Raw genomic sequence first — 25,641 nt, 5'->3', positions numbered from 1 at the left:
GGTAAAATTCTGCTTTAGGAGTAAACCATATATGTTCTTGGTTTATAGAATATTAGAATATATTTACTTTATACACACACACACACACACACACACACACACACACACACACACACACACACACACACACACAGGTTGCTGAAACCAGATTTTGTATTTGACTCGTACGTCTCCAGTGGGTTGATTTCCACATTCATGGAAAGTGTTTGTGATTGAGGATAAGCACAGCTGAAAGAAAGCCTCAGGATTTTCTCTCTGCTGATGAGACCTTCTGACCCCGGTGTCCCCCGAATAAAGTTATCATAGATGAAGTGGGTGCCGTTAGCCTGTTGACAACACATACAACATTTTGTAATTTAGCATAAATTGAATTCAAGGTATTTAATAAAGGCAGCAGCTTTTTGCACTACAGCAGTATTTTCTTTGCACCAAGTAAAAAAAAATAGTTAGATGCTATTTATACTTAGTGCAAATAGTCAGAGGTGGGTAGTAATGAAGTACATTTACTTTGTTACATTTACTTTTTTTTAAATATATATATATATATATATACTTTTAAGAGTAAATTTAAATGTGGGTACTTTTACTTTAACTCAAGTACATTTCCAAAGAAAAAGATATACTTCGCTATGTTGGGCGACGTTCCTCTCGTAACTTTATTTTAATGCAATACATGTTGTTAAATGCGTAGTTTATTCCAAGCGAGTTTTATCTTTCTTCTGGGGCATGAGCAATGCTTAATTCAGCGATGAGTCAATTCTGTTGAAAGACTTCGTCAAACAATTTGGCAGATCTGTCTAAATTGGTTCGCAAATCAGTTTGAATGATTTGTTAAGTTTCCTTTATGCACTAAATTGTCTGAAGCGGTTTCACACTCGGAGTCGTAACAATGTTTAAGAACATCAAGAGCTTTGGATGAATTGGCTGTGGACCTACAGTCAAGTGAAAACAAATCTGCAAATGCATCATATTATTTGCCAGTGATGAAGATCTTTATTAGTTGAACATCTTCGTATGCTGTGAATGAATGATTTAATTTCATTCAGGTAATACATTTTTACTACCAAACAGATTATTACACCAAGGCTGTATTATTATTTTGTATTACTACAAAGTATGACATTACCCGTTTTTTGGACATATACCCTTAATTTATACACTAAATAAGCTATTATTGTTCACAGTTTATGAAACGAACACCCGCCATCAGAGAGGGATGTGGGACACGATCAGGAAAGAGACCATCGATCTCTTTTTTGATATCTTCATGTTTTCTACTTGTTGTTAAAGGTATGAAGAATGAATTTTATCTTCCACAAGGGAAAGACATTTAGGCTGTTTGATTTTGCGCTGCCAGAGAAAGCGAAACTAAAATAACCCGCGCGTATGAAACGCGCTTTACAAATAAACTTGACACGCCTTACCATGTCTAATAACAAGCACAAACTGTGTTAAAAAGAATTTGATGTGCAGGTAAAAAGGTAGGCTATCTTTCCTACAGCGTTTTTCTACTTTATCTCAATAAAGAATACGAAAATAATAGGTCTAATTAAAAGCAAGGCAAGGCAAGGCAAGTTTATTTATATAGCACATTTCATACACAATGGTAATTCAAAGTGCTTTAGATAGAAGAAATGTAAATAATCAAAAGAAACAAGAATAATTAAAACAGTTTAGAATAAAAAATTAAATAAAATACAGTGCAAACAGTCGGGCGCACAGTGGCACAGTGCGCATTCAGTAAATGCAAAGCTAAACAGATGTGTTTTGAGTCTGGATTTGAATGTGGCTACAGTAGGAGCACACCTGATCTCTTCTGGAAGCTGGTTCCAGCTGCGGCTGGCATAATAGCTAAAAGCGGACTCTCCTTGCTTTGAGTGAACCCTTGGTATTTCTAGTTGATGTGATCCTAATGATCTGAGTGATCTGTTGGGTTTATATTCAGTGAGCATATCTGCAATGTATTGAGGTCCTAGGCCTTTAAATGATTTATATACCAGTAATAATACTTTAAAATCAATCCTAAATGTGACTGGGAGCCAGTGTAAAGACCTGAGGACTGGTGTGATATGTTCATATTTTCTGGTTCTGCTCAGAATCCTGGCAGCAGCGTTCTGTATGAGCTGCAACTGTGAACCAAAAAAGCGAAGCAAGGAAGAAACGTTTATAATCCCCATAAAAAATGGGTAAGACGTGAGTGAAGATTTGGGTAAAAAAACAAGATTCCATGCAGGGATGAGTCACGATTTTTGAATATTCGATTAGTTAATTTAATGATAAAAAATCGAATAGGTTGTGCGATTACTCTCTAAAATAAAATCTCCATGTTTCCAGTGCTGATGCGGTGGTGACACGTTCATGTAACCAGAGGGTGACGCTGCCAATAAAACACATAACAGCTGTCACAAAGAACCGGCAAAAGTAATGATTATGAATGTGTCAAATTTAGCAAGGAGACATTTTAATTGTTTATTAATATACATTATATAATATTAATATATTAATTGTTATATAATATACTAGTGTTTTCTGTGTCAGTGTCGGCCTGCAGAGATGAAGTTGACGATGCCGACTCGCCATCTTCGCAGTGAACGCGCCTATAGAGAGAAATTCACACTTCATACATAAGCAGACAGTAGGCTAGTCGGTTTCTTTTCGTTTAGACTTGTTTTGTTTAAAAGTAGACAATTCAAGCCTTCTATATGGAATAACTAATGGAATATTGTTAAATTCGCTGATAATCGGGTGGCCAGATCGCAACCATAATTTAAAGCCGACAAAGCTTAAATGTATGGGCTCAAGCACAACTCTCTCATTCGTCATGAATCCAAACGTTTCCATGACTGCGATGTAACATTTAATTGCTAACCTATTATTAACCTATTAATAGCTTTGTGCTTCACTCGTGTCATAATATTCATGTAAAACAGCATTCACAAACAAAAAATGTGTTTAGGCGGACCAGCGCCGGTGCTACTCAGCCACCGCGGTGGCACTTAACAACTGCGGAGATGCGGTTGTCAAGTTTACCGGCACAACCCTAGTAATAGTAATTTAAAGATGTGGCAACATTGGATCTGGATGGGAAGGATAACTCTGGGAGTTGGAAGGGGTGTGTCGCGATTCTGCCTTCTCACACCACGACACAGGTTCGCAGGCCCGTCGCGACAAGGCAAGCAAACCAAGCAATTGCTTGGGGCCCCGAGCTGGCCTGGGGCCCCAAGACAACGACTGGTTAAGAATAAAATGCAACGACAAACTGCGTGAGCACCCCTTTGATAGTCAATGCAGTAAAGTGCAATGACACTGTTATCGGGATACCCCTCAAGAGGGCCCCTCTCGCTGACAGCAGCCAACCAACCATGCGATCTCTGCGGCCGGCAAAATACAAAACCTCCTCGGTAGTCATAATGAAGCGGAATTATGCTTCAGGAATCCAGAAAAGAAAAAGAAAAACAAGATAGTGGTAAGTGATAAATTACACTGGATAAAATAGCTCTACTTGTCTTGTACAAGTGGTGTAATTTTGCAGCAGGTAGGCTAGCAAAAATATGTTTATGTTAGCTACCTGCCTGACGGCAAATGCTGCTGGTAACGAACAGTTAGTGCAACTTTTTTTCAGATAAAAAGGTGGTTCAGTCTGTCTGGGGGTGTGTCACTCTTCTGCACAGGGTAACAACTGCTCCTATTCTTGCAAGAATAAATACTTCTATTTTATAATTTGACTCTGAGTGTCTCTTACGCAGTGATGTTTGTTTGATGAATTTTTGCCACAACAATCCCTTCCCTTCTAATATCAAAATATGGAAATGCTAACATATCTTTTCGGTAACACTTTATAATAACCATCATTAATAGATGGTAAATTGTTAGTTATTTAATATTTAGTTAATTGTCATTTAACAGTTAGCAAACAGTCTTTTTACCCATCTATAAACATTATTTAACCAGAAAGAGGCAGAGGAACATGATTTTTTCATAGCTTATCTTAATGTGCTAGTGTCGTGTGATATATGGTAGTAACAGTTTACGCAAATATGACATTATTTTTACCAATAGTAAAAATTACATAAGTTACCAATGGACCTTGAACAGTTACTTTATTCTGTGTGGCAATTTTTACACTGTTACATTTTGAAGTACAGTATCAGGACAACCCACGTGTTTTACTGGTACTGTTTATTAACTATTTAACAAGGTATTATAGTCATCTGTCACAACTTTATAATAACCTTCCAGATAATGTTTATAGACAGTTTACAAACCAACTAGTAACCCTTAGTGTTAGGAATATCTGGTCTGTCTATCTGTAATGTTTATAGATTTTTTTAAAAATGGTTCCTTAAAGGTTTACAAACATTTTTTAATCATTACCCGATACCCAATATATTATATGATACATATAATGTGTGTTACAATAAACTGTTAATTTACAGCACTATTAATAATTATTAAACATTATATAATAATGGGATGGGGGGGATGGGGGCGGCTCCATGTCCATTTTGCTTGGGGCCCCCAAATTCCTTCAAACGGCCCTGCAGGTTCGTGGATCTGAGTGTCGCAATTTCGCATATCACATATTGTTACAGCCCTACAAGCCATGCCACAATATTGCCCTACAAGCCATGCCACATAATGCCACAAAAGACAATGGAACTTGTGCCCACATTCTCCACCATTAAACTCTAAAAAATGCTGGGTTGTTTCAACCCAATTTTGGGTCAAATATGGACAAACCCAGCCGTTGGGTTAAATGTTTAAATTACATTTTTAACCCAACGTTTGGGTTTGTACATATTTGACCCAAAATTGGGTTGAAACAACCCAGCATTTTTTAGAGTGTAATGGTGGAGAATTTGGGCACAAGTTCCAGTGTCTTTTGTGGCATTATGTTGTGTATCCTTCCCCTCTGAATCACTTTGAGACTTTAAGAAGTCTGTAGGGAGGTTTATTTGGGCCCTTTATTTTGTTGTTACAGATTCAGTATCCTTACAGACCTGCCCACATACTTCAAAGTCTCAAAGAGATTCCCCAAGTGGTCAGATCAAACTCTGTTGGTTATATCAGACACTACAAATATTTAGATGGTGTATTGAATAGAATATACATAGTTAAACCTACCAGAAGATTTGTACCACAGATGTGTTCATCGTTATCAAAATGGAATTCCACTCTGCCATTCCGGACCGTTCCTTTGCAGCTGGGATCATTGAGGTGTAAGACATCAGCTGGAAAACCAGCCTCAAAGAGCTGACAGCGAGACACAGATATGGAGCCAGAGCTGCTTTCACAGGTTTCTGAGACATCTGAGAGGGGACAAAAAGACAAAAGATTGTCATAATTGTTAACAAAGAAAAAGGCAACTAATGAAACAAATAATATATATATATATATATATTTGTGTGTGTGTTGAATGATACCAACCAAAAGAGTCAGGTTGTGGTCTGGGATGGTCTTCGTTACATAAACAGCCATAAACTCCATTTTTCTTTCCACACCATTCATCCTCAGAGCAGCTGAGTTCAGAACAGCGATCTCTCACATCTAAGAGGAAAAGCACAGATAGATGAAATACAACACAAAGCCACTGAGTCATGTTAACAGAAGTGTAACATTCTGTTCCATATAAATACACTCTTAAGTTCTTCACATGTGTAATGTGTAGCAACGATTACATTTTACCCATGATTTGTGGTCAAGTCCAATATCGGTACTGCTGGCTCATTGTGAAATGCAGTGTTGCATTGCTAAAGATAAAGAATAGCCTAATGGTAGTGCTGCTATTTTTTAAATCATAGCTATTAAAATCATAGGCTATTAAAGGGTAACTAAACCCTAAAACAACTTTTTTTAGTTAATGATCTGTAAGACCGGGGCTTTATTAGTGCTGTTCATTGATTTGAGTAAATGTTTTGACATTAAAAGTGTTTTAATTCTACAATATAAAATGCCCTCTTTGAGTTGAACGGTGGATACTGCAGTAGAATTTTCCTATTGGAAGTTGTTTCCCCGCGTGACGCATACTGGGTCTGCCAACGGCTCACTACCCACGCCCCTGGCACGAGCTCACCACGCCCTTTGCTAGCATCGTCGGCATCGGGAGTTAAGACCGCAGTTTGAGCCAACGGCTCGAATTGATAAGAGATGCTAATACAATGCTAAATCATATGTTGTTATTCTACGTATGTACTATAATAGTCCAGTGGCAGAACTTTTGCCAAGCGTGTCAGAGGTTCTGGGTTCTAATCTGCACTAAGAAGTATAGTTTTTTTTTCCTCATCAAAACTGATTATGTTTATCAGTGGTTGTATATCAAGCAGGGACACGTTTGTGTCCATTTTGTTTTGTGATTTCACTGGAACGAATAGAGAGTCTCTCCGCAATGGATTGAAGCGCGCGTCCGTGTGAAGACACGAGCCACAAGAGAACACTGTACGTAGTTACGTACCACTGATCGCAGCGGCAATGAGCACTTTGATCACTTGATTTAAAAAACAACACATTTTAACGCTAGATCGCCTCTTATTTAACAAATTAATGAAATGAATGCTCAGCTAGAGTGAACAGGAAATGTTTTATTTATTTGTATTGGTACATCCGTGCCGCGAGATGTGTCAAAAGTGGTTGGGACACAATCGACCCTGGCAAAAAGTGGTGGGGATATGTCCGACCCGTCCTACCCGCAAATTACAACTATGTGTCAATCAATCCGCCACTGCGGATTGACACCGCCACTCAGGTGCACGCCCCCCGCTCAGCCCCGCCCTCGGTTCGTCCCCTCTGTCTCTGCTGACATTTTTACAGCATTTTTCTAATATTGCCAGTGGGTGGAGTTAGGCTCTGAACAGGGGTTGAGTTACACTTTAAGAGCTAACAATGACCAATTTGTGAATTAATCATGTTTCTAAAATGTTCATTCTTTTCTATTAGTTTAGAAAAATCAGTTAAAGGTTAGATCAAAATCAGCTCATTCATCCTCTGAATTATTTGGAACCAGTTTCTCGCGCTAAAAACAGTAACAGTAACACAGAGGACAAAAACTTGGATCCTTTGGATCCTACTGCTCCACCCTGCTACTTTCTCTAAAGGTTAGCTTTCAGGTTAGTTCAGCTACCTACATTTTTAATAACACTGGCAAAATCACAAAATAATCTGTGCTGAAATGTGATTTTGACTTACCGCAACGTAGACCCGAGCGCCATTCTGGGATCTGTATCTCCAAGATGGCACAAGCTGTCTCATAGGCCTCAACAGCTGAACATAGCATGCCATTTGTACGTGTGTAGAGACACAGATCATACACACAAGAGTAGTAGTAAGGTGCCGGGTCAACATGAAGATGGCAGTTCTGGAAGGGGCCAGTGGTGTTGGTGATGATACTACAGAGATCAGAATACCTCTGCCTCGATGGACACTCATCAACATTACCGGTCTGGTCTTTGGCACCGCAGCTGAAGAATACAAGGAAACTTCAGGTCAATTATATGCGTATACCATTTCATCAGAGAGATTTTAATTTGGACACTGCGCACTCAACACAATACTGAAAGTAAATAAAAGTAAAGTAGTAAAATTGAACATTAGCATGAAATCAACAATTGGAAACCAATCTCTCTCTCTATTTTTGACACATTTTTGGATCACAACCAACCAGGTAAAAATCACTGTCCTAAAATCTTGCGGTTCTTACCCTGGAATGCTGGTGTCTGATTTCCAGCTGTGGCCAAAGGTAGTGTCATCAGAAGCGAGTTCTCCACTGGGCAGCGCTTTGTCATCCGCAGGATTGCCATTGAAATTTCCACACATTCCACATAGAGATCCAGAGAATCTTTCACTCACTCTGACTATAAGGCTGCTATGTCCATCAAAATGGACAATAAATTCATTGAATGCATTTAGAATTACAAATCCCTGCTCCTCGTGTACCTCTACAAGATCATTGATTTGATAAGCCGGTGTGTCAATAGCATTTCCATTAACCTGGAGGAGAATCAGAATATTTCAACATAGAAAACAAGAAAAGAGAAAAAAGTGAAATATGTATTTATATTGGCATCAATTAAACTTACTTTAACTCTCCTGTTCTGCCCAATACTGATCTGCATATGTTGTCCATGTTGTGACAACCAAACATCCACTGCAGACACAAATGACACCACCATGTTCCCCCGGTGCCTGTTGGTGGCCACCACACGAAACTCCAGATCACTGTCCGTAACATTACCGCAGGTCTGGGCAATCTCATACGAACACGTGCCCTGTTAAGATTAACACAATACACTTACCCCCGGTTTCAATAAAATATGTCAGTGCCATTGTTTTGTTACAAGAAACAAACAATGATATTTTTTTCTAAGGCATGTTTATAAAAGCTACTTAAATGCCCTAATTAAACTAAAGCCAAATTCTGGCTTAATCTAAGCCTTGTCTGTGAAACCAGGCCATAGTCTTCATTATTTCTTTCACTTTCCTTACATAAATATATTGCAAGACATTGCATACATTCATAAATATATGAATATTCTTTGATTTATGAAATATATTTGAAATCCAACCCTGTTTAGATATTCTAAATCCAATCATTTAAGTCCTCTACTGGGACACAAAACAACAGTTAAGGTAGTTGTCTGCAAAAAACAGCAGTTTACCAGTTTATACCTGAAAGTGGGCCACAGCCCCATCAAAGGTGATGTAGTGGGGGTCGCCCCAGACTGTGCATGTGGACATTGGACTGTAGCAGTCACGACGTCCATTTCTGACCGCACACTCCATGGCCGCTGGGCAGAAAGATGCAGTGCAGCGTAGATCATTTGGAGCAAAACACTGACAGCGTTGGGAACATGTTGAATCCCAGAACTGTTCATCAATCTAAAGAATCCACAATGACAACAAACTTTACATTTCCATAACATAACATCAGTGAGTATTTTACACACAAAAATCATGGAATCACCATATAGTTTTTAGGAGTGAAAGTATTATGATGATACCATCTTTGTAACATGGCAACACCACAGTTTTTTTATAAGTGTTTGAGATGATGTATGTTGCCATAATATGCTATGGCTGTGCTTCCCCTTATCTGCCACTGTCCTGTATACGTCTTAACATTAAAACATGATTTTTAATCCTCACATGATAGTAGAATCCATCATACAAGCAGCCACATTGCTCCACTGGTACACAGAGTCCTCCACTCCTCACAAATCCCTCATCACAGAAACAACCTTCTGAGCATGTGTGTTCACAACTAGCATCGATGCTGCTGGCGCACGTGTGGCCACAGTCTGTTCCACACACCTCATAATGACTGTTTGGGATGTTTGATGAGCAGTCCATGACTGGCAATGTAACAAAAAAAAGTATGTACGTGAAACATACATGTTATTAATAATATGTACACTATTAAATATTTGAGATTAAATGAAAACACCTTGAATAAGGGAAATAAAAAAAAACATTTAGTTTAATTGCACTGGCCTTTTTAAATATCTCATCCACATCTCCAGTCACTTACCACACGATGCAAGTTCTCTCCAGGGGTAGACCATAGCATTGACAGATTGACAAGCACTCACATATGATTGGACAGAGCGACACAAGACATCGTTGTGGTTCCCAGAGATGCACACATCAAACACACAGTTATCAAAGTAGGCTTGTGGATCTACAGAACCATGACAGAAGCTAAAGGGACCCTGACTGTCTCTGATGATCCCACACAAGGCTTGAGTTGTGCTCTCATCTTGGCACAAAGGACAATGGTCTCCACAGCCATGATTGCATGACATGTCATCTTCAACCATCCATTCTGCCCCAAACTGGTCTGCTGAAGATGCCAAAGCACCTGAAGGAGTGAGGAAGTCATCCTCCGGATGGCCATTAAAGTTGCCACAGATGCCACACATAATTCCACTGTATTCTGCTGGCACAACAATGTTTACCTCCCAGGAACCACCATAACTGACACTGAAACCAAAGTCAGTTGAGACATAGACAAACTGTCCTGTGGAGTAGACAGATACTCGACCAGAGTCAAGATAAACAGGGAGGTTTCTGATCTGTTCATCAACCTATTTGAAGACAAAAAATAGCGCTTGTTTAAACAAAACACTCTGATCAATAATTACAACAAAATTTTTCATATCACATATACTCCGTGGTAAATTACGGTGAGTGGGACTTGCTTACCTTAACAGCAGAATAACTGTTCATATCCTGTGACATGTGCACAAGATGCCCAGAGACATTAACAAAAACTTCAACAGTTATTGACACAGGCCATCCATTCCATGCTGCATTTCTTGCATCAACTTGAAAGTGTGGTAGTCCATGAGTATCATTACACACTGTGGCCAGCACATATCGGCATGTGCCTTGAAAGTCAAAGTAGGTTCTATCAAAGGAGACATAATGGGGATCTCCAGAAGCATAACAGCTACCATGTGGATGAGGATGACAGCCATACCCCCCCTCCACCACACGGCAGATTTCTTGAGCACTGCAAGATGATGGTGTGCAACGGACATTTCCAGTGATTCCATCACAGACACACAGGAACTGGCACTCTTCGCCGTGCCAGAACTGTTCTCCAGGCTGACGATAACGGCCATGATAGTGGCAGCCGCAACCAGTGGGGGGAACACAGCGATCTCCATCCAGCACTAGTCCATCATTGCACTGGCATCCCCCCTGGCATGGCAGAACGCACTGGAAGGGAAACGAGAGGCTGGGGCAGGATGCAGGACAGGATGTGCCACACAGTTCAAAATGAGTATTTGCTGGACAGTTGGGATCTGAAATAATTAAGACAAAACGGGATGGAAAGGCAATGAATGATCAGAATTTTGAAGAAGATATATATTTTTAATACTGAAAATCTTACCACCTAACAAGATACTAACCACAGTGGGTGATACTCCTCCACTCTCCAACTGCAATGCCATTCTGTTGGCAGTGTAGTGTGTACCCTCGCAGGGCTTCACATAGAGCCTCCCTGGCACCCTCCGTCTGCTCCAGCATCTGAATGCAGTCTTCAATCCGGTGCGAAGGGTCTAGTGTTCTGCTGCATTCAACAAACGGTCCATCGTTCATTGTCATGATGCTGCAGAGCTCACTGAACTCGCTTCTGTTCTGATAAAGTCCTGCTTCCCAATTTTCAGCTGGGTCCTCACAGTGGGCTGACAGGGATCCATCACGCCAACTATCTGCAAATAGCTGGGAGTCATCCAGCAGGACCCCATCTGGGCTGTAGAATTCATCATCAGTGTTTCCATTCAAGTTCCCACACAGACCTCCAAGTGTACCATTGTAAGTGGTTGGAGCCGTGATTCGGACAATGTGCGGCCAGTCAGCTCTAATGGTCACTCCAAAGTTTGTCTCCAACACGAAACCCCTCACACTACTGTGATAGATGTGGATCTGACTGGAACCAACACTGATGGGAAGGCCAACCATCTGTCCATCCACCTGAGAAGAATATAAAAGTTAATTTATCTAGCATATGGCGTTTGAAATTATTTAGTTAAACTGCTCCATATGAATGACAAACTAAGATTTTTTAGCTAACCTGTACATTGCTACCTTCTCCCAATTCAATGGAAACATGAGTTCCTCCTGCCTCAAAATTTAGGAACCTGGAAAAGTCTTGAAGGCCTCTGGGTACTTTCTCCACTGTCAAAACAAAGGATGGCAGTTGGGATGGTCCCATCACTCTTGCAAGGGTCAGTCCACAAGCTCCTGGGTATCTAAAAGTTTGTCCATCAAAGGTGTGGTATGAACCTAGGCCTTCAACCGAACAGGTAGCATAACTAATGGGTCTGCAGCCCCTTACACCATTATGGAGTCCACACACCTCTGCTGGACCACACTGGTGCTGATAACAGACCATTGACTGGCTACTGCAAACACATTGTCTCCCACAGTCCTCGTCCAACACTACTGACTGTCCCTCAGAGTAATAGAAGCCATCAAATGTGCAGCCACAGTTCACTTCAGGCACACATTGTCCAGCACTGAGGATGTACCCATCATCACAAATACAGCTCTCCTGATTGGGCAAGGGGCAGTTTATTGGGGCAGATGGGTTGCTGCAAGTTGCAGGGCAGCTTGTTCCATGAGACTCAAAATGACTGTGCTCAGGGCATATGATTTCTGGAAATGGAAAGCAGAAATAAGAATATGCATCAAACTCTGGATCTTTCACCTTGCACAAATATTTAAATCATATTAAAATTAATGCCAAATTTACTTCTAATAAACATGGCACTTACCACAAAAGCCTGGTTGTCTCCACTGTTCAAGTTGTACACCCTGCTGCTGGCATTGAGCAGAATACACATTGAGAGCCTGGCAGAGAATAGGCTGGTAACCTCCTCCTAAGCAAAGATCATAGACACAGTTCTCTATGTAGGTCTGTGGTGAAAACACAGAGTGGCAAGATGCAAAAGGCCCCGAAACATCTCCTAGAATTCCACAGTGATTTGTGTCACTGTAAAGGCTCATTTCACTGCTGGTACAGACCGCACAAGCGAGACCTGTGCACCTGACATCATGACATTCGGGATCTGTGTCCCCCTCTACCTTCCAAGAGTTGGCAAAGTCAACATCCGAGCTTAAGATCTCCCCAGAGACTGAACGGAAGTCATCTTCAGGATGTAGGTTATAGTTCCCACACAGACCACATGTGGCATTCTGGTAGTCATAAGGTACAGAGATGGTGACATAGTAATATGCATCATAGGTCACTAGGAGACCAAAATCTGTGCTGATGGCCAAGGAAAACCCTGACCGATAGACTTGGATCGATCCATTGTGAAGGGTGAATGGTGTTGCTAGAAAGGTCCCATTAACCTTGACAATGTTGATAAAAAAAAAGAAATTAGGAAAATGGGTGGATGGCTGAATTCAACTCAACATTACATGTGATTATTACATGTCATACAGTGATTATTACCTTTGCCTCGTAATAGTGATCTTTGACCAATTCAATTTCTTCATTATAGACAAATACTCTGACCATCCGAGTCCATGACACATGAGTACTACCCCGATGCTCGTTTTTCCCCTCAATGCGATAGTACGGCAAACCATTTCCACAAGCCTAAACAATGACAAAAATTCAGAATAAGCAAAAGATTCCCAATGTTTTAATTTATCTCTTCTACAATAAATGGAAACCCATAGCAGCATTACAAACCTCAGACAGAACATACGTGCAGGTTCCTTGAAAGTGAAATATCTGATTGTCAAAGGTGTAGTAGTGAGGATCACCCGAGATGGTGCATGTTTGTCTCTGAATGTTCTGGCAAGAGTATTGGAAAGCAGCTGGACGACAAGCTTGGGAATAAGTACAGGACTCAAAGCTGCACTGGAGTCCGCTTCTGGTGCAGGAGCATCTCTGCTGACAGGTGGAATCACTCCAGAAGGAGTCTCCCAGCTGCACTGGAAAACCTATAACAAAGAGTTTATGGATATAAACACCAAGAATCATTTGTGTAAATACTGGAAGGCTTCACCTATGGCTCACTAGCATAATATAATTACATTTGAATAAGTCATTCTTAGTCTTCCTAAAAATAGCAAATATTTGAAGCAGTCAGAAAATTAGTTTTACCATTAAATTGACAACCACGTGTTCCATGGTCTGTTCTGAAGGCCCATCTGCCCAGCACATTGACATTGCTGCTGTGTGGTAGGCTTGTGATGTCATTCTGGAGTGATCCAGTAATTGAGAAATGGTGACTTGAGTCGATGGTGTCATAACCAGCCTAATGATAAGGAAGACATCCAGATGTCTGCTTATTTAGTCATTAACAGTTAAATACATCATATCAATATCATCTTGTCCATACCTGTACATATCGTTGCGTTGGAGCGATTGCACCGTAGTTCATTACAACAAATGAGAGATGGCCATTTGAAATCAAAACTACTTGGAAAGATGTTTCCTTAAAAAAGACAAAAAATAATATTATTATTTTTTTTAGTGAAGCAAATTGGCACATGAAGGTCTCCATGGTAACAAATTGTTCTACTTACTGTTCCTGAATTGGAGAAGTATGCAACTCTATCCCATGTTGCAACAAAGACCCATGAAGCAGAGAAACTCAAGTCAGGGAAGTATTGGTTTATGTCTTGGGTCGCCTGTGTAAGGACACTGCCAGAGGTGTACTGTTGATATGAGATAACACCATTCCAACGGTTGTCAATATCTGTCCAGAATGGAGCAATGAGGTCTTTCCCTCCATACGCTGGGAACTGGTATGAACTGTAGCTGGACCATGCCCCGTCAAAAGTCAAGTGTCCATTGTTGTTAACCTGAAATAGAAGAGGTCTGATTATTATTATTATGTGGAAGATACTTGTAAAATATGCTAAATTATTTGTAACAGTATTTTGAACTGCAGTGAATGGTAATTTTCCCCCATGTACTTTTTCTCCAAGAGTGCAATGTTTATAGACATAGGTATTAGACACTCATAATCCAATATCCTCTCATATCAGATTTACTTACATAAATTTGGTTGTATATTTGCCCAAAAAATATAAACGGCTGCTGTAGGTATATAACTGATGAACTCCCATCATCAATTCCTCCATTTACTGAGTCTCCAGTTCCAAATGGATAAAATCGGCTCGTAATATTGATGCTATTGTCTGAGAGAGAGAGAAAAAAAACAGTATTGAACATTTATTAGTAATGTCATAGACAATTTAATTTACCTTAGTGTCCCTATCATAATATTTGCAATCTCTGCATAATTAAATATGACACAGCATTATGACCTATATCTGCACGACTGTGATTTCCTGTGGCTGAATCCCTTTAATATGACTGATAATATAATAGCCTATATGGCTTTATAAATTATTTTTAATTATTTACATGCATTACAAACTCAAAACATGGATCTTATTTGCTCATGCCAAACAATAATCCTCCAGATTGTAACATAATACATTATATTACCAGTTGTAGTGTCTATGGTTGTAGTTTCTGTTGTTGTAGTTTCATCTGTGGTTGTTTCTGGCGTGACAGTAGTAGAAGTAGTGCTTATGTTGCTTGAATCTGAAATAAATTATAAATATTACATTAAAAAAACAATTATCTCTTACATGCACAAAGGCTACATGTGAATATATTTACCTGCACAGTAAGCCAAACTGCAGGCAGTTGGGCTCACAAACTCATAGACATAATAATCTCCTGGACAGGCTTTGACTTTAATGGGATTGGATTGGAAAGCGCAGCAGTTATTGCTCCAGTGACCGCAGACATCTCGAGTGACCACTCCATCCTCAACTGTTGGATGTCCTCCGTTCAGCCACAGTGGAGCGTGAGTGCCACAACTATACTCAGCAACACATGTGTCTGGCATCTGAACGCTCTGACCCTGAATGAAGAGACGGTACCAGCCGTTCCAGCTGACCCAAGTGTCACACATTATGTCAGAGGAATGTTGATTGTTGGTGTCTCTCCATGAATCATTCAGGATATTGTAGTTGTAGCACGGGTCAACAGGGGGTGCTGTTGTTATGGAAATATTACAGATATACATTTTGCTGAATTAATAAATGAATGTTGTTTTATGTATCAGTCATGAAATAGTTATCTGCACATCACTCTTTACTTAAGTACACACCTCCTCTCATTTAGCTGACAAAACAAGTGTTAAAAACAGCCAAATTGAGTCACTTTGCAATTGAGCACAAAGATTGCAAGCAACTTGAGCTCAAGAAGGCAATGCTTTCAAAATACGCTTTGACACTTATTTGCTAAATATATTTATATGTATATTCAAGTGGTGATCTACACATAGACTGATTGAAAATCAGATTTTGATTGTTCTTTCAGATTTAAAACATCTTTAAGAACTGACACTCTCTCTCCAGTCAAAAGCAAAACATAAAGTGAAACTAATCTGCAAAAATATCTTGTTCCTATATCTCTGCTTTTGATTTCATTTCATGGCTTAATACACTTGCATGTATTATTTTCTAATTAGTTCATTTTGCATCTTGGTCGTGTATTTCTCAAACTAGTGTCAGTCTAAGATAGCCAGGGGGTCTAAAAATCACCAAAAACCATAGTAATTAATATTGAAACAAAGAACGACACTACACTATAAAATTTAATGAATGTATAAAAGGCCATCAAATTACACTCTAATTCTTTTATATTTGTGTGTGTGTATAGAGTAATTCACTGTCTCTGATGGTTGGGGTATGTGAACATTGGTTATAAACTGAGTTTGAGAAACAAGTTTCAATACTTCACTTTATCTAAAATTGCATTCTATGTTCACATTTTAATATATAGAGTCTGAATTGCATACTCATTTGTAAGCTCTATTGCTTCTTCCTAATGTGTTTTTTGCAGAAATTATTATGAATTTACTTAATGTGATCAACGGGAACATTTCAAGAGATCCTGTTTAATAAAAACACGTCCAAAAAGATGCTCAAGATTGTTTATAAAAGAAGCAAGACAATACTTTACCAGTGGTTGTGATTGGGTGAGTGATAGATTCTATGGATGGGATCGTCTCTGTTGTTGTAGACGCTGATGAGATGGGCTGACTTGAGGATTCTGGTATTAGGAACATTTTAAATCAACTTCAATCATTTTTAAACAAAATCCAGAAAAGAAAATGATTGAAGATCATAGGAGTAAGTGCTCACCAACACAGTAAGCTCCACAAAACATTGGTTTGACAAACTCATAAACATAGTAATCTCCTGGACAGGCTTTGACTCTTATAGGGTGGGATGTGTAAGTACAGGAGGCATCCCATGAGACACAGACCTGACGGGTGACCACTCCATCTTCCAGCTGTGGGTGAGGGCCGTTGAGCCACAGTGGGTCATAAGTGCCACACATGCCTTGATTTACATATGATTCTGGCATCTGAGTATTTTGACCATTGTAGAACATCCTGTACCAGCCATTCCAGTCCACATTATAATCACACATGCCATAGTAGTTATAGTTATTATAGTAAGAGTTGTCTGTGGATCTCCAAGGCTCATCCAGACTGGCAAAGTTGTAGCAGGGGTCGACACTTGGAGTGGAGTAAGGCACTATTAAGGAATAAGTAGAAAGAGAGCATTATATATTGAAGATTAAATATATTCAAGATGATAATATGAACACAAATCAATACAATTTGTGATAAGTTACGTCAAATGTAAAGATGAATGAATATACCTGCACAATAAACAGGATCTGGGATTGAAAGAGTTGGTCTGGTAAATTTGTAGACATAATAATTTCCAGGACAAGCTTTGACTTGGATTGGGTCGGATCTGGAGCGACTGCACTGACCATCACGGGAGCCGTAAACTTCACGAGTAACAACTCCATCTTCTAGTCGAGGATGAGAGCCATCAAGCCACAGAGAACTATAACCTCCACATGACATATAATAAAAACACCACTCAGGCATCTGAGCACTTGATCCATCAATGAAGAGTCGATACCAGCCGTCCCATTCTACACGAGTGTCATCATGATCAGTTATGATTCCATAACTAGACCAGTAATTGAGTGTGCTTCTCCAGTGGTTGTCAAGTATGTTGGAGTTATTACACGGATCATAATCTGTTACTGAGAGATGATGAGAACAAAACAAGTTATATTTCAATGAGAAACTTCGCAAGTGAAAATCTTAATCAGTGAGACACAGTTATCATAATGAGATTCTTAAATCATTCATAACACAATGTGACTGTGTAATAGTGAAAATGTTTATGCATAAAAATGGCCATTTTCACTATAATGCAAATCTTTAATTGAAGGAAAAAATATAGATAATTTTTAATAATACTAAAATATTTGTTCATATATATTATTTGAAGCTTACTCGAAGTAATGCTGGATCCAGTGAATATATCTGGACTTATAGTGGAGACCGCCTGTGAAATTGTGTTGACATCTAAAAAGAAGGAAATTCATGTAAATGACAGAAATCATTTTAAAAGTTTTGAAATTCTTAAATAAATGAGAAAAGTACAGTACCTGTGCAGTATCCTGAACACCACCCTGCTTGATTCACAAGTTCATAGACATAGTAATTGCCTGGACACGCTTTCACTCTGATGGGTCTTGACTGGTAATCACAGCAGCTTCCCCAATAAGTCCCTGCACAGACCTCCCTGGTCACCACTCCATCCTCTATCTGAGGGTGAGGATCATTGAGCCACAGATTGACTTCTGTGTTACAAGTGTATGAACTAACACAGGTCTCTGACATCCGGATGTCCATTCCATAGTAGAAAAGCCGATACCAGCCATTCCAGGAGAAACGTTCATCACAAATGTAATCTCCACTTTCATTGTTAGCTCTCCAGGGACGATCCAGAGACTCATAGTTGTAGCAGGGATCACTGCTGATGCTTTGGAAAGCAACTGTCATGGAGTTTGCAAAAGTATTATTACATATATTGCCTATACTGTACATACAAGAGTATTACATCCTAAAACCTATTATGACAGTTAATTACATATTTTTGAACAATTATATTCTAACCAACTGTGAACTTTCAGGCTCAAAATGGGGCAAGTACAGTAGCTGACAGAACCAGACAGAGCAACATTGCCAAACATTTGCTAAAGGCTATGCAAATAAGACTTTTCTGACAAAGACTTCAATAAGAGGACTGTGGAGTAATATTACGATGGGTTCATAAACAGTATACATATTAATTATTAAGTAAATGGCCTAAAGTGTGATTTGAGGAATTTTGTAAAAAGAGATCTAGGTGCTATTGATCTGTAACATAACCTAATATACAGATAGATAAAAGAACTGCAAACCACTAATTCTAACTAGTTAAAACATGCTTATTTTTATAAAACAAAAGATGAATGTTAAATTAGCTAACAGATAGAGCTCATTATAGTTAAATAAATAATCATAACAAATATCCCAAATAAAAGGGTTAATATTGTACCTGCACAGTACATCGGCCCTGGAGCTGATATGATGGGTTTGACCAATTCATAGACGTAATAATCTCCTGGACAGGCTTTGACTCGGATTGATGTGGAATTGTAGGCGCCGCACTGATCGGAATACCCCCCCCACCACTCATACCACCATGAATTAGTTCCCACGACTTCACGGGTCACCACTCCATCCTCAAGTGTTGGATGAGAACCGTTGAGATGCAGTGCAGTGTAACCGCCACATCCAGCATTACTCACACACCACTCAGACATCTGGGCACTTTCTCCATTCAGATACAGCCGATACCAACCACTCCATTCAACAAGAGTGTCATCATATCCAAGGTATTGGTATTGCCGTATGTCTCTCCAGGATTCATCAAGAGTGTTATAATCATAGCAAGGATCAGAGATTGAAGTTGTAGGTTCTGAGAGAAAAAAGGAAAAAGACAGTTCAATCATTCACTGAGGTGGCAAAAACAAGAGTACAAGTAAACATCTAATATCTGTCTGTATGAAATAGAAGATATTGGGGTGATAAAATGAGGATTGATTAGATCAGAGATTCACAAATTAGGGCCCAATAGGGTACTCTGGGTTCAGGCCAAATTCCGAGCTAGGAGCCCTCTCCTGGACAGCACGCCAAATACGCATAAATTACTATATCTGATTTCATGTACGTGTAAACTTGTGAAAAACCTGCCATTGAAGTAGACGTGTGCTGTTTATGGTTGCACAATATTGTTACCGTGGGCACTTACTGTAAAATACTGTAAATAATTATAGATAACATATTAGCTTAACTATTTTTATTTCACCGAACTTACAGAAGCTTAATTTCCATCAATGAATCAAGATTCAGAGCGGTAACATAACCCTTATGGGCTGTTTAACACTCATTGTGTGCCCCGTCTGAGAGTGAAAACAAAACATATAATGAGAAGTATGTCTGAAGGAGGACTGCCTAGGGTTGAAAAAGTTATCTATCTGAAAATGAAAGTGCATTACGGAATTTAATAATTGTTTATGTGTATAATTATTACAGAGGACGTTTCTGATTACACGTGCGCTGCCACAACAAACGCGGAACATGCGAGACTGAGGAAACAAACGCATGTTATACAAACAAAACATGTTTGCTGCCAAGTTTGAAATATTCATAAATATGTGCATATATGCAGGAACATTTGGAGAATATTCACTGTGCTGGAACTTGCCTTTTGTTTATTATGTGTTATGTAAGAGATAACGTGCAATCAGCAACAAAATAAACCCTGGCGAATGCAACAATATTACAGTAATATTAATACTGAACTAAAGTGCATCCACTAACTTGTCAGTGGGTAATACTATTTTATCTTTAGTCACATTTTCCTCCTTATAGTGTTGAAGTAGGGGTTGAGAAGGGGCTGTGTCTGGGCATACCACTGTATGTTGTGTGATTATAGTGTGTGTGTGTGGGTGCGTGTGTGTGCATGTGTGCGTGTGTGTGTGTATGTGTGTGTGTGTGCGCGTGTGTGTGTGTGTGCGTGCCAGTGGGGGTATTAGATACATGTTATATGCTCTTGAATAATGTTTGATGTCTTACGTTTGACATGCCGCATATTTTTGAATAATGTTTATATTTTAACCTGTGCTGTATGTATTTGTTATTTATTTGTACACGGGGACTGCAGATGTAAATTAGCCTAAGGATAACTCTGGTGTAATGCATCAAATGTTTACATTTGTTTTTAATTGCACATGGTCCCTTTTACATAAAAAATCAATCAATCAATCAATCAAGTTGTCTGATATCTTTTTTCAATTCAATCAGAATAACATATTAGAGAGCCATGTAATAAACGTCATTTAGTTGCTTTTTTTCATTATTGTGCTTAAAGATTGTAATTATTCCCTTATTAATAATAGACATATTTATATTTGAATCAGTAAAATGTGCTGTTGCATGAGATAAAAATCTACTCTGCATAATTTGCATGTTATAAATCATTATTGATATTTTTATTAGTTTAAATGTTAATTTAGTTTCTTAAATGTTCAAGATTCTTTTCTTTTTTATTTCATTTTTCCAAAATGCCAGTTAGGTAAGCCGATTTAGCCTGGTTGACACCAGACCCTTCTCAGTCGTAACTGAGAGTGGGTCTGGGGAAGCGTCATTCACAGCCCATTTCCAAAGGGGCATCACCAACGGACTTTGCTCAAATGCCTCTGGGCACTATTGGATTGACCTAAAAAAACAATCAGAGCGATCGTCATCGTGTAAAGCCCGCCTCAACGTTTGTGATTGGTGCCTCGATTTGGAAAAATTGGAAATGGGCTTAAATGAGCTCTTGGCCAGACTGAGTTGCAGAGCAAATCTCAAATTTGCCAGAAGTTTTTCTGGGTTTTCCCAGGCTAAAGCTGATTGCTTAATATTTTAAAATTATGAATTTTAAATCAGGGGAACCAAGGCTAATCACTTTAAATGTAATATAGGAGTTTAATATAACTTGATCGCCCCACAGACCTCAGTCAAGATTTATTTTTGGCCCTTCCTTTGATTAGATAAACTGACAAAACCTACAACAAGTGTGTCCTTTAAAGGGGTGGTAAAATAAGGATAAGGAAGAATACAATCTTCACAAGATGTAAAATAAATCTCTGATGTCCCCAGAGTGTGTGTGTGTGTGTGTGTGTGTGTGTGTGTGTGTGTGTGTGTGTGTGTGTGTGTGTGTGTGTGTGTGTGTGTGTGTGTGTGTGTGTGTGTGTGTGTGTGTGTGTGTGTGTGTGTGTGTGTGTGTGTGTGTGTGTGTGAAGTTTTATCACAAAATACCCCACAGATATTTTTATATAGCATGTTAAAGTTGTCACTTTTTGAGGGTTTGCAAAAACGCACCGTTTTGTGCCTGGCCCTTTAAATGCAAATGAGCTGCTGCAGAGGACGGGGTTTCTAGCTATATGGGGAGGCTGCAGACCTGGAGCCGGTAGATATAGGACCCAAACAGTTTTACGCCCCTGGCAGTTTTACGCCCCTGTTGTTCCTAATGCGTCCAGTAGGGGGATATACTGCGAAATAACATCATTAAATCGACGCTAACACATTAATAACCCGTCCATAGACTTGACAATTTTGTGTTTTTTGTTCATTTAAATATAAACGCTACAGTGTAGATCTGCACGGATTAAAATAGAAAAATAGATGTAGATGCAGACTCTCTTCACTCAGCCTACAGAAGACTTTTGTTTTTGTGAATTGAAAAATTAAAAATACACATAGTTGGATCAACTACGTGTTATGACAAGTAATGATATGACCTACTGCAGTTATAGGCCTACTCACCGTATGTTTTTATATGGAGACTAAGTGAAATATGTTGTTGTGAATTTATATAAAGTTACATTTAGATATTAACCATATTTAGACCATTAGACATACAGTACCGTGTAATCATATGGATCCTCGATTTAATATCTGCTGTACTATTCTCTATACGGCATTTCAGAATGTTTGTAAACAATAGGCACCAAGATACTTCCGGGTGGCAGAACGCGAGCGGCTTCTACTGACTAACTGAGGAGATCCAGCCGGCTAGTGGAACATTTACATAGTTAAAAATATTATTGTTGATCAAAGTTGAAACGATGATGAAAACGTGTTGTGTTTGGGGTTGCGCTGCCAGATATGCAGTAAAAGGTGTAACGTTAGGGTTTTATTGATTTCCTGTGGGTGAGGAGGTTATAGCGAGTGGACGTCGTTTCGTCAAAAGTAGTAGGAAATCTTAATGATCCCCTAAATTATGATTCATCCATAAGTAATTGTCACTTTTCACATCTCTCTCTCTCTCTACGCCAAACATCCATTTTCTCACGCAACTTACCGAAATGTATATTCCTCATACATAATATCGAGCAATCAGTGTTTTTCAACCGCGCAAAGAGGTCAATATAACTGCTGGAGGACAATTATGTCACATAACATTTACCTCAGGAAAGCCATTTAATGACCATGATATATAGCACGTTATTTTGGCTAGAAAAAAAGAGCTATAGATAGTATTTAGCTAATTATGTGTAGGCCCACTATATTACATAATTATTATATTTTTTACTTATATCATTAAATACAGTTGTTATTATAATAAAAAACGCATTATATTTCATTAATTTTTTTACTGCCGACGGTGGGTCTCCTTTCCAAGCAATTTACTAGCGTTGCCATAGGAACGCTTCGGCTTTTGACACCCGGAAGAACGTCTATTACTGTTGTGACGTCATGGTGAATTGTCGTATTGGTCGTCATACAGCTACAAAACAGTGTCCTACATACGTGGTAAGATAAATTTAAGCCAGATCGTCCTGAACTTTTTGGTAAATTATGGGCAAGTTTCATCTGCATAAAGACAGAACCATCCAAAGGCAAAACCTTTAAACTCAAAGGTTTCTAAAACAAATAATATCCTCTAGTCTGTTGTAAAGAACCTTTAATTCTTTATTGACAATGTAATATTGTATTGATTTGTGTAGCCTAATACAATCTCTTTTGATGTCCGTATACCCCCTTGTTTTTTTTGTTTTTTGTTTTGTTTTTTTCCCTCTTCTCACTGTTAATGTCTGTATCCTTTCATTTGCAATACAAAATAAATTATTTAATTAATTTAAAAAAAGATTAAAATATACCTTCGTGTCGCTGTACAGCCTCCCCCTACTGGACGCATCAGGAACAACAGGGGCGTAAAACTGCCAGGGGCGTAAAACTGTTTGGGTCCTATATCTACCGGCTCCAGGTCTGCAGCCTCCCCATACTCGTTTCTAGAGCTCATTTGTGTTAGCAGCTGCGATTACCTCACGCAGACACACTAAAATGACAGAAACTGTTCTGCCTTTAATGTTAAAACGGAGTCAGACAAAGATGGAGAAACTCAAGTGACAACATGTAGAAGCAACAGGACGTCTCTGGCCGTTTCTCAATACCAAGTACACAAACTTCGGACTTGCGTCCTTGGTAGTTCAGACTTGCCAAGTTCGACTTAGGAGAACGAACTCCCGAGGACGAGAGGACGCAAGTCCGGTTATTCTGCAAATGGGACAGCGGCGTTCTTGATCGCGTCACTCAGCACGCTCTGGCAACTCCGGTTATCTCTTTATGTATATTTTAGGCAACAAAAACGAAATATGGTATAAAACAACACTCTGCCTCTTTTCATTTAAAAAAAAAAAATCTTAAACACATTAAATGGCCACACAAATGTGGTTCAGGCAACGTGTACATTGATTATCTTCACTGCATATATTTATAACAACACGAAATATAAAACGCAACCCTGCTTCTTTTTGTTTTCATTTTAAAAATATGAAACATTATTGAACATTAAAACTGACATTTAAAAAACAGAGACGGGGTTGTGTCATTTTATTTTATTATACATGTACAGTGAAGAGAATGTATAATAAAATAAATATAAAAAATATTATATATATTTTAAAATATATAACTGTCAGCCTAAAATAAAATGATACAACCCTGACTCGTTTTGTTAAATGTCAGTTTTAATGATCTGATATCCAGTATAAAAGTATAAGTAAATAAAAATAAATAAAGCAAACAATTCAGTCAAACATAAGTCAGCTTAAAATAGCCTATAGCTCAAGTTAAATAGCGCCGGTGATCGCCTGGATCTCACAACTCCGAAAACGTCAGATACATTTTTCAAATAGGCGCTATCTTTATAAATAAACCACAGATTTGAGCTTTAAACAACTACATTCTCGACTGAAACACTCTTAGAATTACATTTCGTGACACGATAACAGTATTATGATATTACGCGGGTTTTCACCTCTGCCATTGACGCTTGCTGGTGGGACGAGATGCATTCTGGGATAGCTGTCAGTCTCAAGTCTGCACAAGTCACCTCTACATGCATCCTCGGTAAAACGGGCGGATCAAGAACACATCCGGGGATTTGAACTGGACTTGGCTAGATGTGAACTTTTGAATTGGGACAGTACTTGGGCAGCGACTGATGACGTTTCACAAGTCCACAAGAACACAAGTACAGACAAGAACGCATATTGAGAAACGGTCTCTGAATGGTTAGTTGATGAATTTATGTTGCTGATGTGGAGTTAACTATCTTCAATTAACATATTCTTTCATGGTAATCTATAAATCGCTCGTATAGGAACTGTTGTGAGATGCACACAGTGACTTTATTGCATGTGAAAAGCGGGATGCTAAAGTTTGAGCAGACTCAAAGATGTACTCTTATACAACAACTCTTCCTCTTCTCAACATGGAGTAACCCCTGAGGAATGTTGGGTAGTCCCTACCAGCTGTTTGTTATAGTCCTTTTCTTTAAAAGCAAATATCATCATTTGTTTTGAACTTTGAGTGTTGTAACTTTGCAGACACTCTGCAAAGTTAAAACTCTGTACAATTCTGCACTTTGTTGTTAATAGTTCTCACTATTAACAACCTCCCTAGTTAAAAATGAGAACTGTTACCCCCTCCCTCCCTCCCTTCCTCCTCTGTTGGGCTGTTACCCCCTCCATCACTCCCTTCCTCCTCAGTTGGGCTGTTACCCCCTCCATCACTCCCTTCCTCCTCTGTTGGGCTGTCACCCCCTCCATCACTCCCTTCCTCCTCTATTGGGCTGTTACCCCCTCCATCACTCCCTTCCTCCTCTATAGGCTGTTACCCCCTCCAT

At 39.1% G+C, this 25,641-nt stretch overlaps 1 protein-coding gene across 1 annotated transcript in view; it reads right to left on the bottom strand.

Moving 5' to 3' along the window:
* Positions 1 to 25,641, bottom strand: part of LOC306989704 (alpha-tectorin-like) — a 56,302-nt gene that overhangs the window by 5,767 nt on the left and 24,894 nt on the right. Inside the window, exons 12-38 of the mRNA XM_079595624.1 lie at positions 18,958 to 19,380; positions 18,023 to 18,412; positions 17,868 to 17,939; positions 17,213 to 17,611; positions 16,687 to 17,085; positions 16,505 to 16,594; positions 15,152 to 15,532; positions 14,975 to 15,073; positions 14,519 to 14,661; positions 14,044 to 14,322; positions 13,857 to 13,952; positions 13,619 to 13,772; positions 13,202 to 13,455; positions 12,959 to 13,105; positions 12,276 to 12,855; positions 11,573 to 12,156; positions 10,908 to 11,472; positions 10,195 to 10,799; positions 9,521 to 10,076; positions 9,139 to 9,344; positions 8,662 to 8,871; positions 8,073 to 8,261; positions 7,694 to 7,983; positions 7,183 to 7,454; positions 5,428 to 5,547; positions 5,125 to 5,309; positions 169 to 326 (exon numbers count right to left, since the gene is read on the bottom strand). Coding sequence (XP_079451750.1) covers positions 169 to 326; positions 5,125 to 5,309; positions 5,428 to 5,547; positions 7,183 to 7,454; positions 7,694 to 7,983; positions 8,073 to 8,261; positions 8,662 to 8,871; positions 9,139 to 9,344; positions 9,521 to 10,076; positions 10,195 to 10,799; positions 10,908 to 11,472; positions 11,573 to 12,156; positions 12,276 to 12,855; positions 12,959 to 13,105; positions 13,202 to 13,455; positions 13,619 to 13,772; positions 13,857 to 13,952; positions 14,044 to 14,322; positions 14,519 to 14,661; positions 14,975 to 15,073; positions 15,152 to 15,532; positions 16,505 to 16,594; positions 16,687 to 17,085; positions 17,213 to 17,611; positions 17,868 to 17,939; positions 18,023 to 18,412; positions 18,958 to 19,380 — 7,846 coding nt within the window. The remainder of the gene's footprint in view (positions 1 to 168; positions 327 to 5,124; positions 5,310 to 5,427; positions 5,548 to 7,182; positions 7,455 to 7,693; positions 7,984 to 8,072; positions 8,262 to 8,661; positions 8,872 to 9,138; positions 9,345 to 9,520; positions 10,077 to 10,194; positions 10,800 to 10,907; positions 11,473 to 11,572; positions 12,157 to 12,275; positions 12,856 to 12,958; positions 13,106 to 13,201; positions 13,456 to 13,618; positions 13,773 to 13,856; positions 13,953 to 14,043; positions 14,323 to 14,518; positions 14,662 to 14,974; positions 15,074 to 15,151; positions 15,533 to 16,504; positions 16,595 to 16,686; positions 17,086 to 17,212; positions 17,612 to 17,867; positions 17,940 to 18,022; positions 18,413 to 18,957; positions 19,381 to 25,641) is intronic.

Source organism: Phoxinus phoxinus (assembly GCF_949152265.1).
Source record: "Phoxinus phoxinus genome assembly, chromosome: 21".
NCBI classification, from domain to species: domain Eukaryota; kingdom Metazoa; phylum Chordata; class Actinopteri; order Cypriniformes; family Leuciscidae; genus Phoxinus; species Phoxinus phoxinus.
The sequence above is the reverse complement of the archived record's forward strand: the minus strand, read 5'-3'. Positions and strand labels throughout refer to the sequence as shown.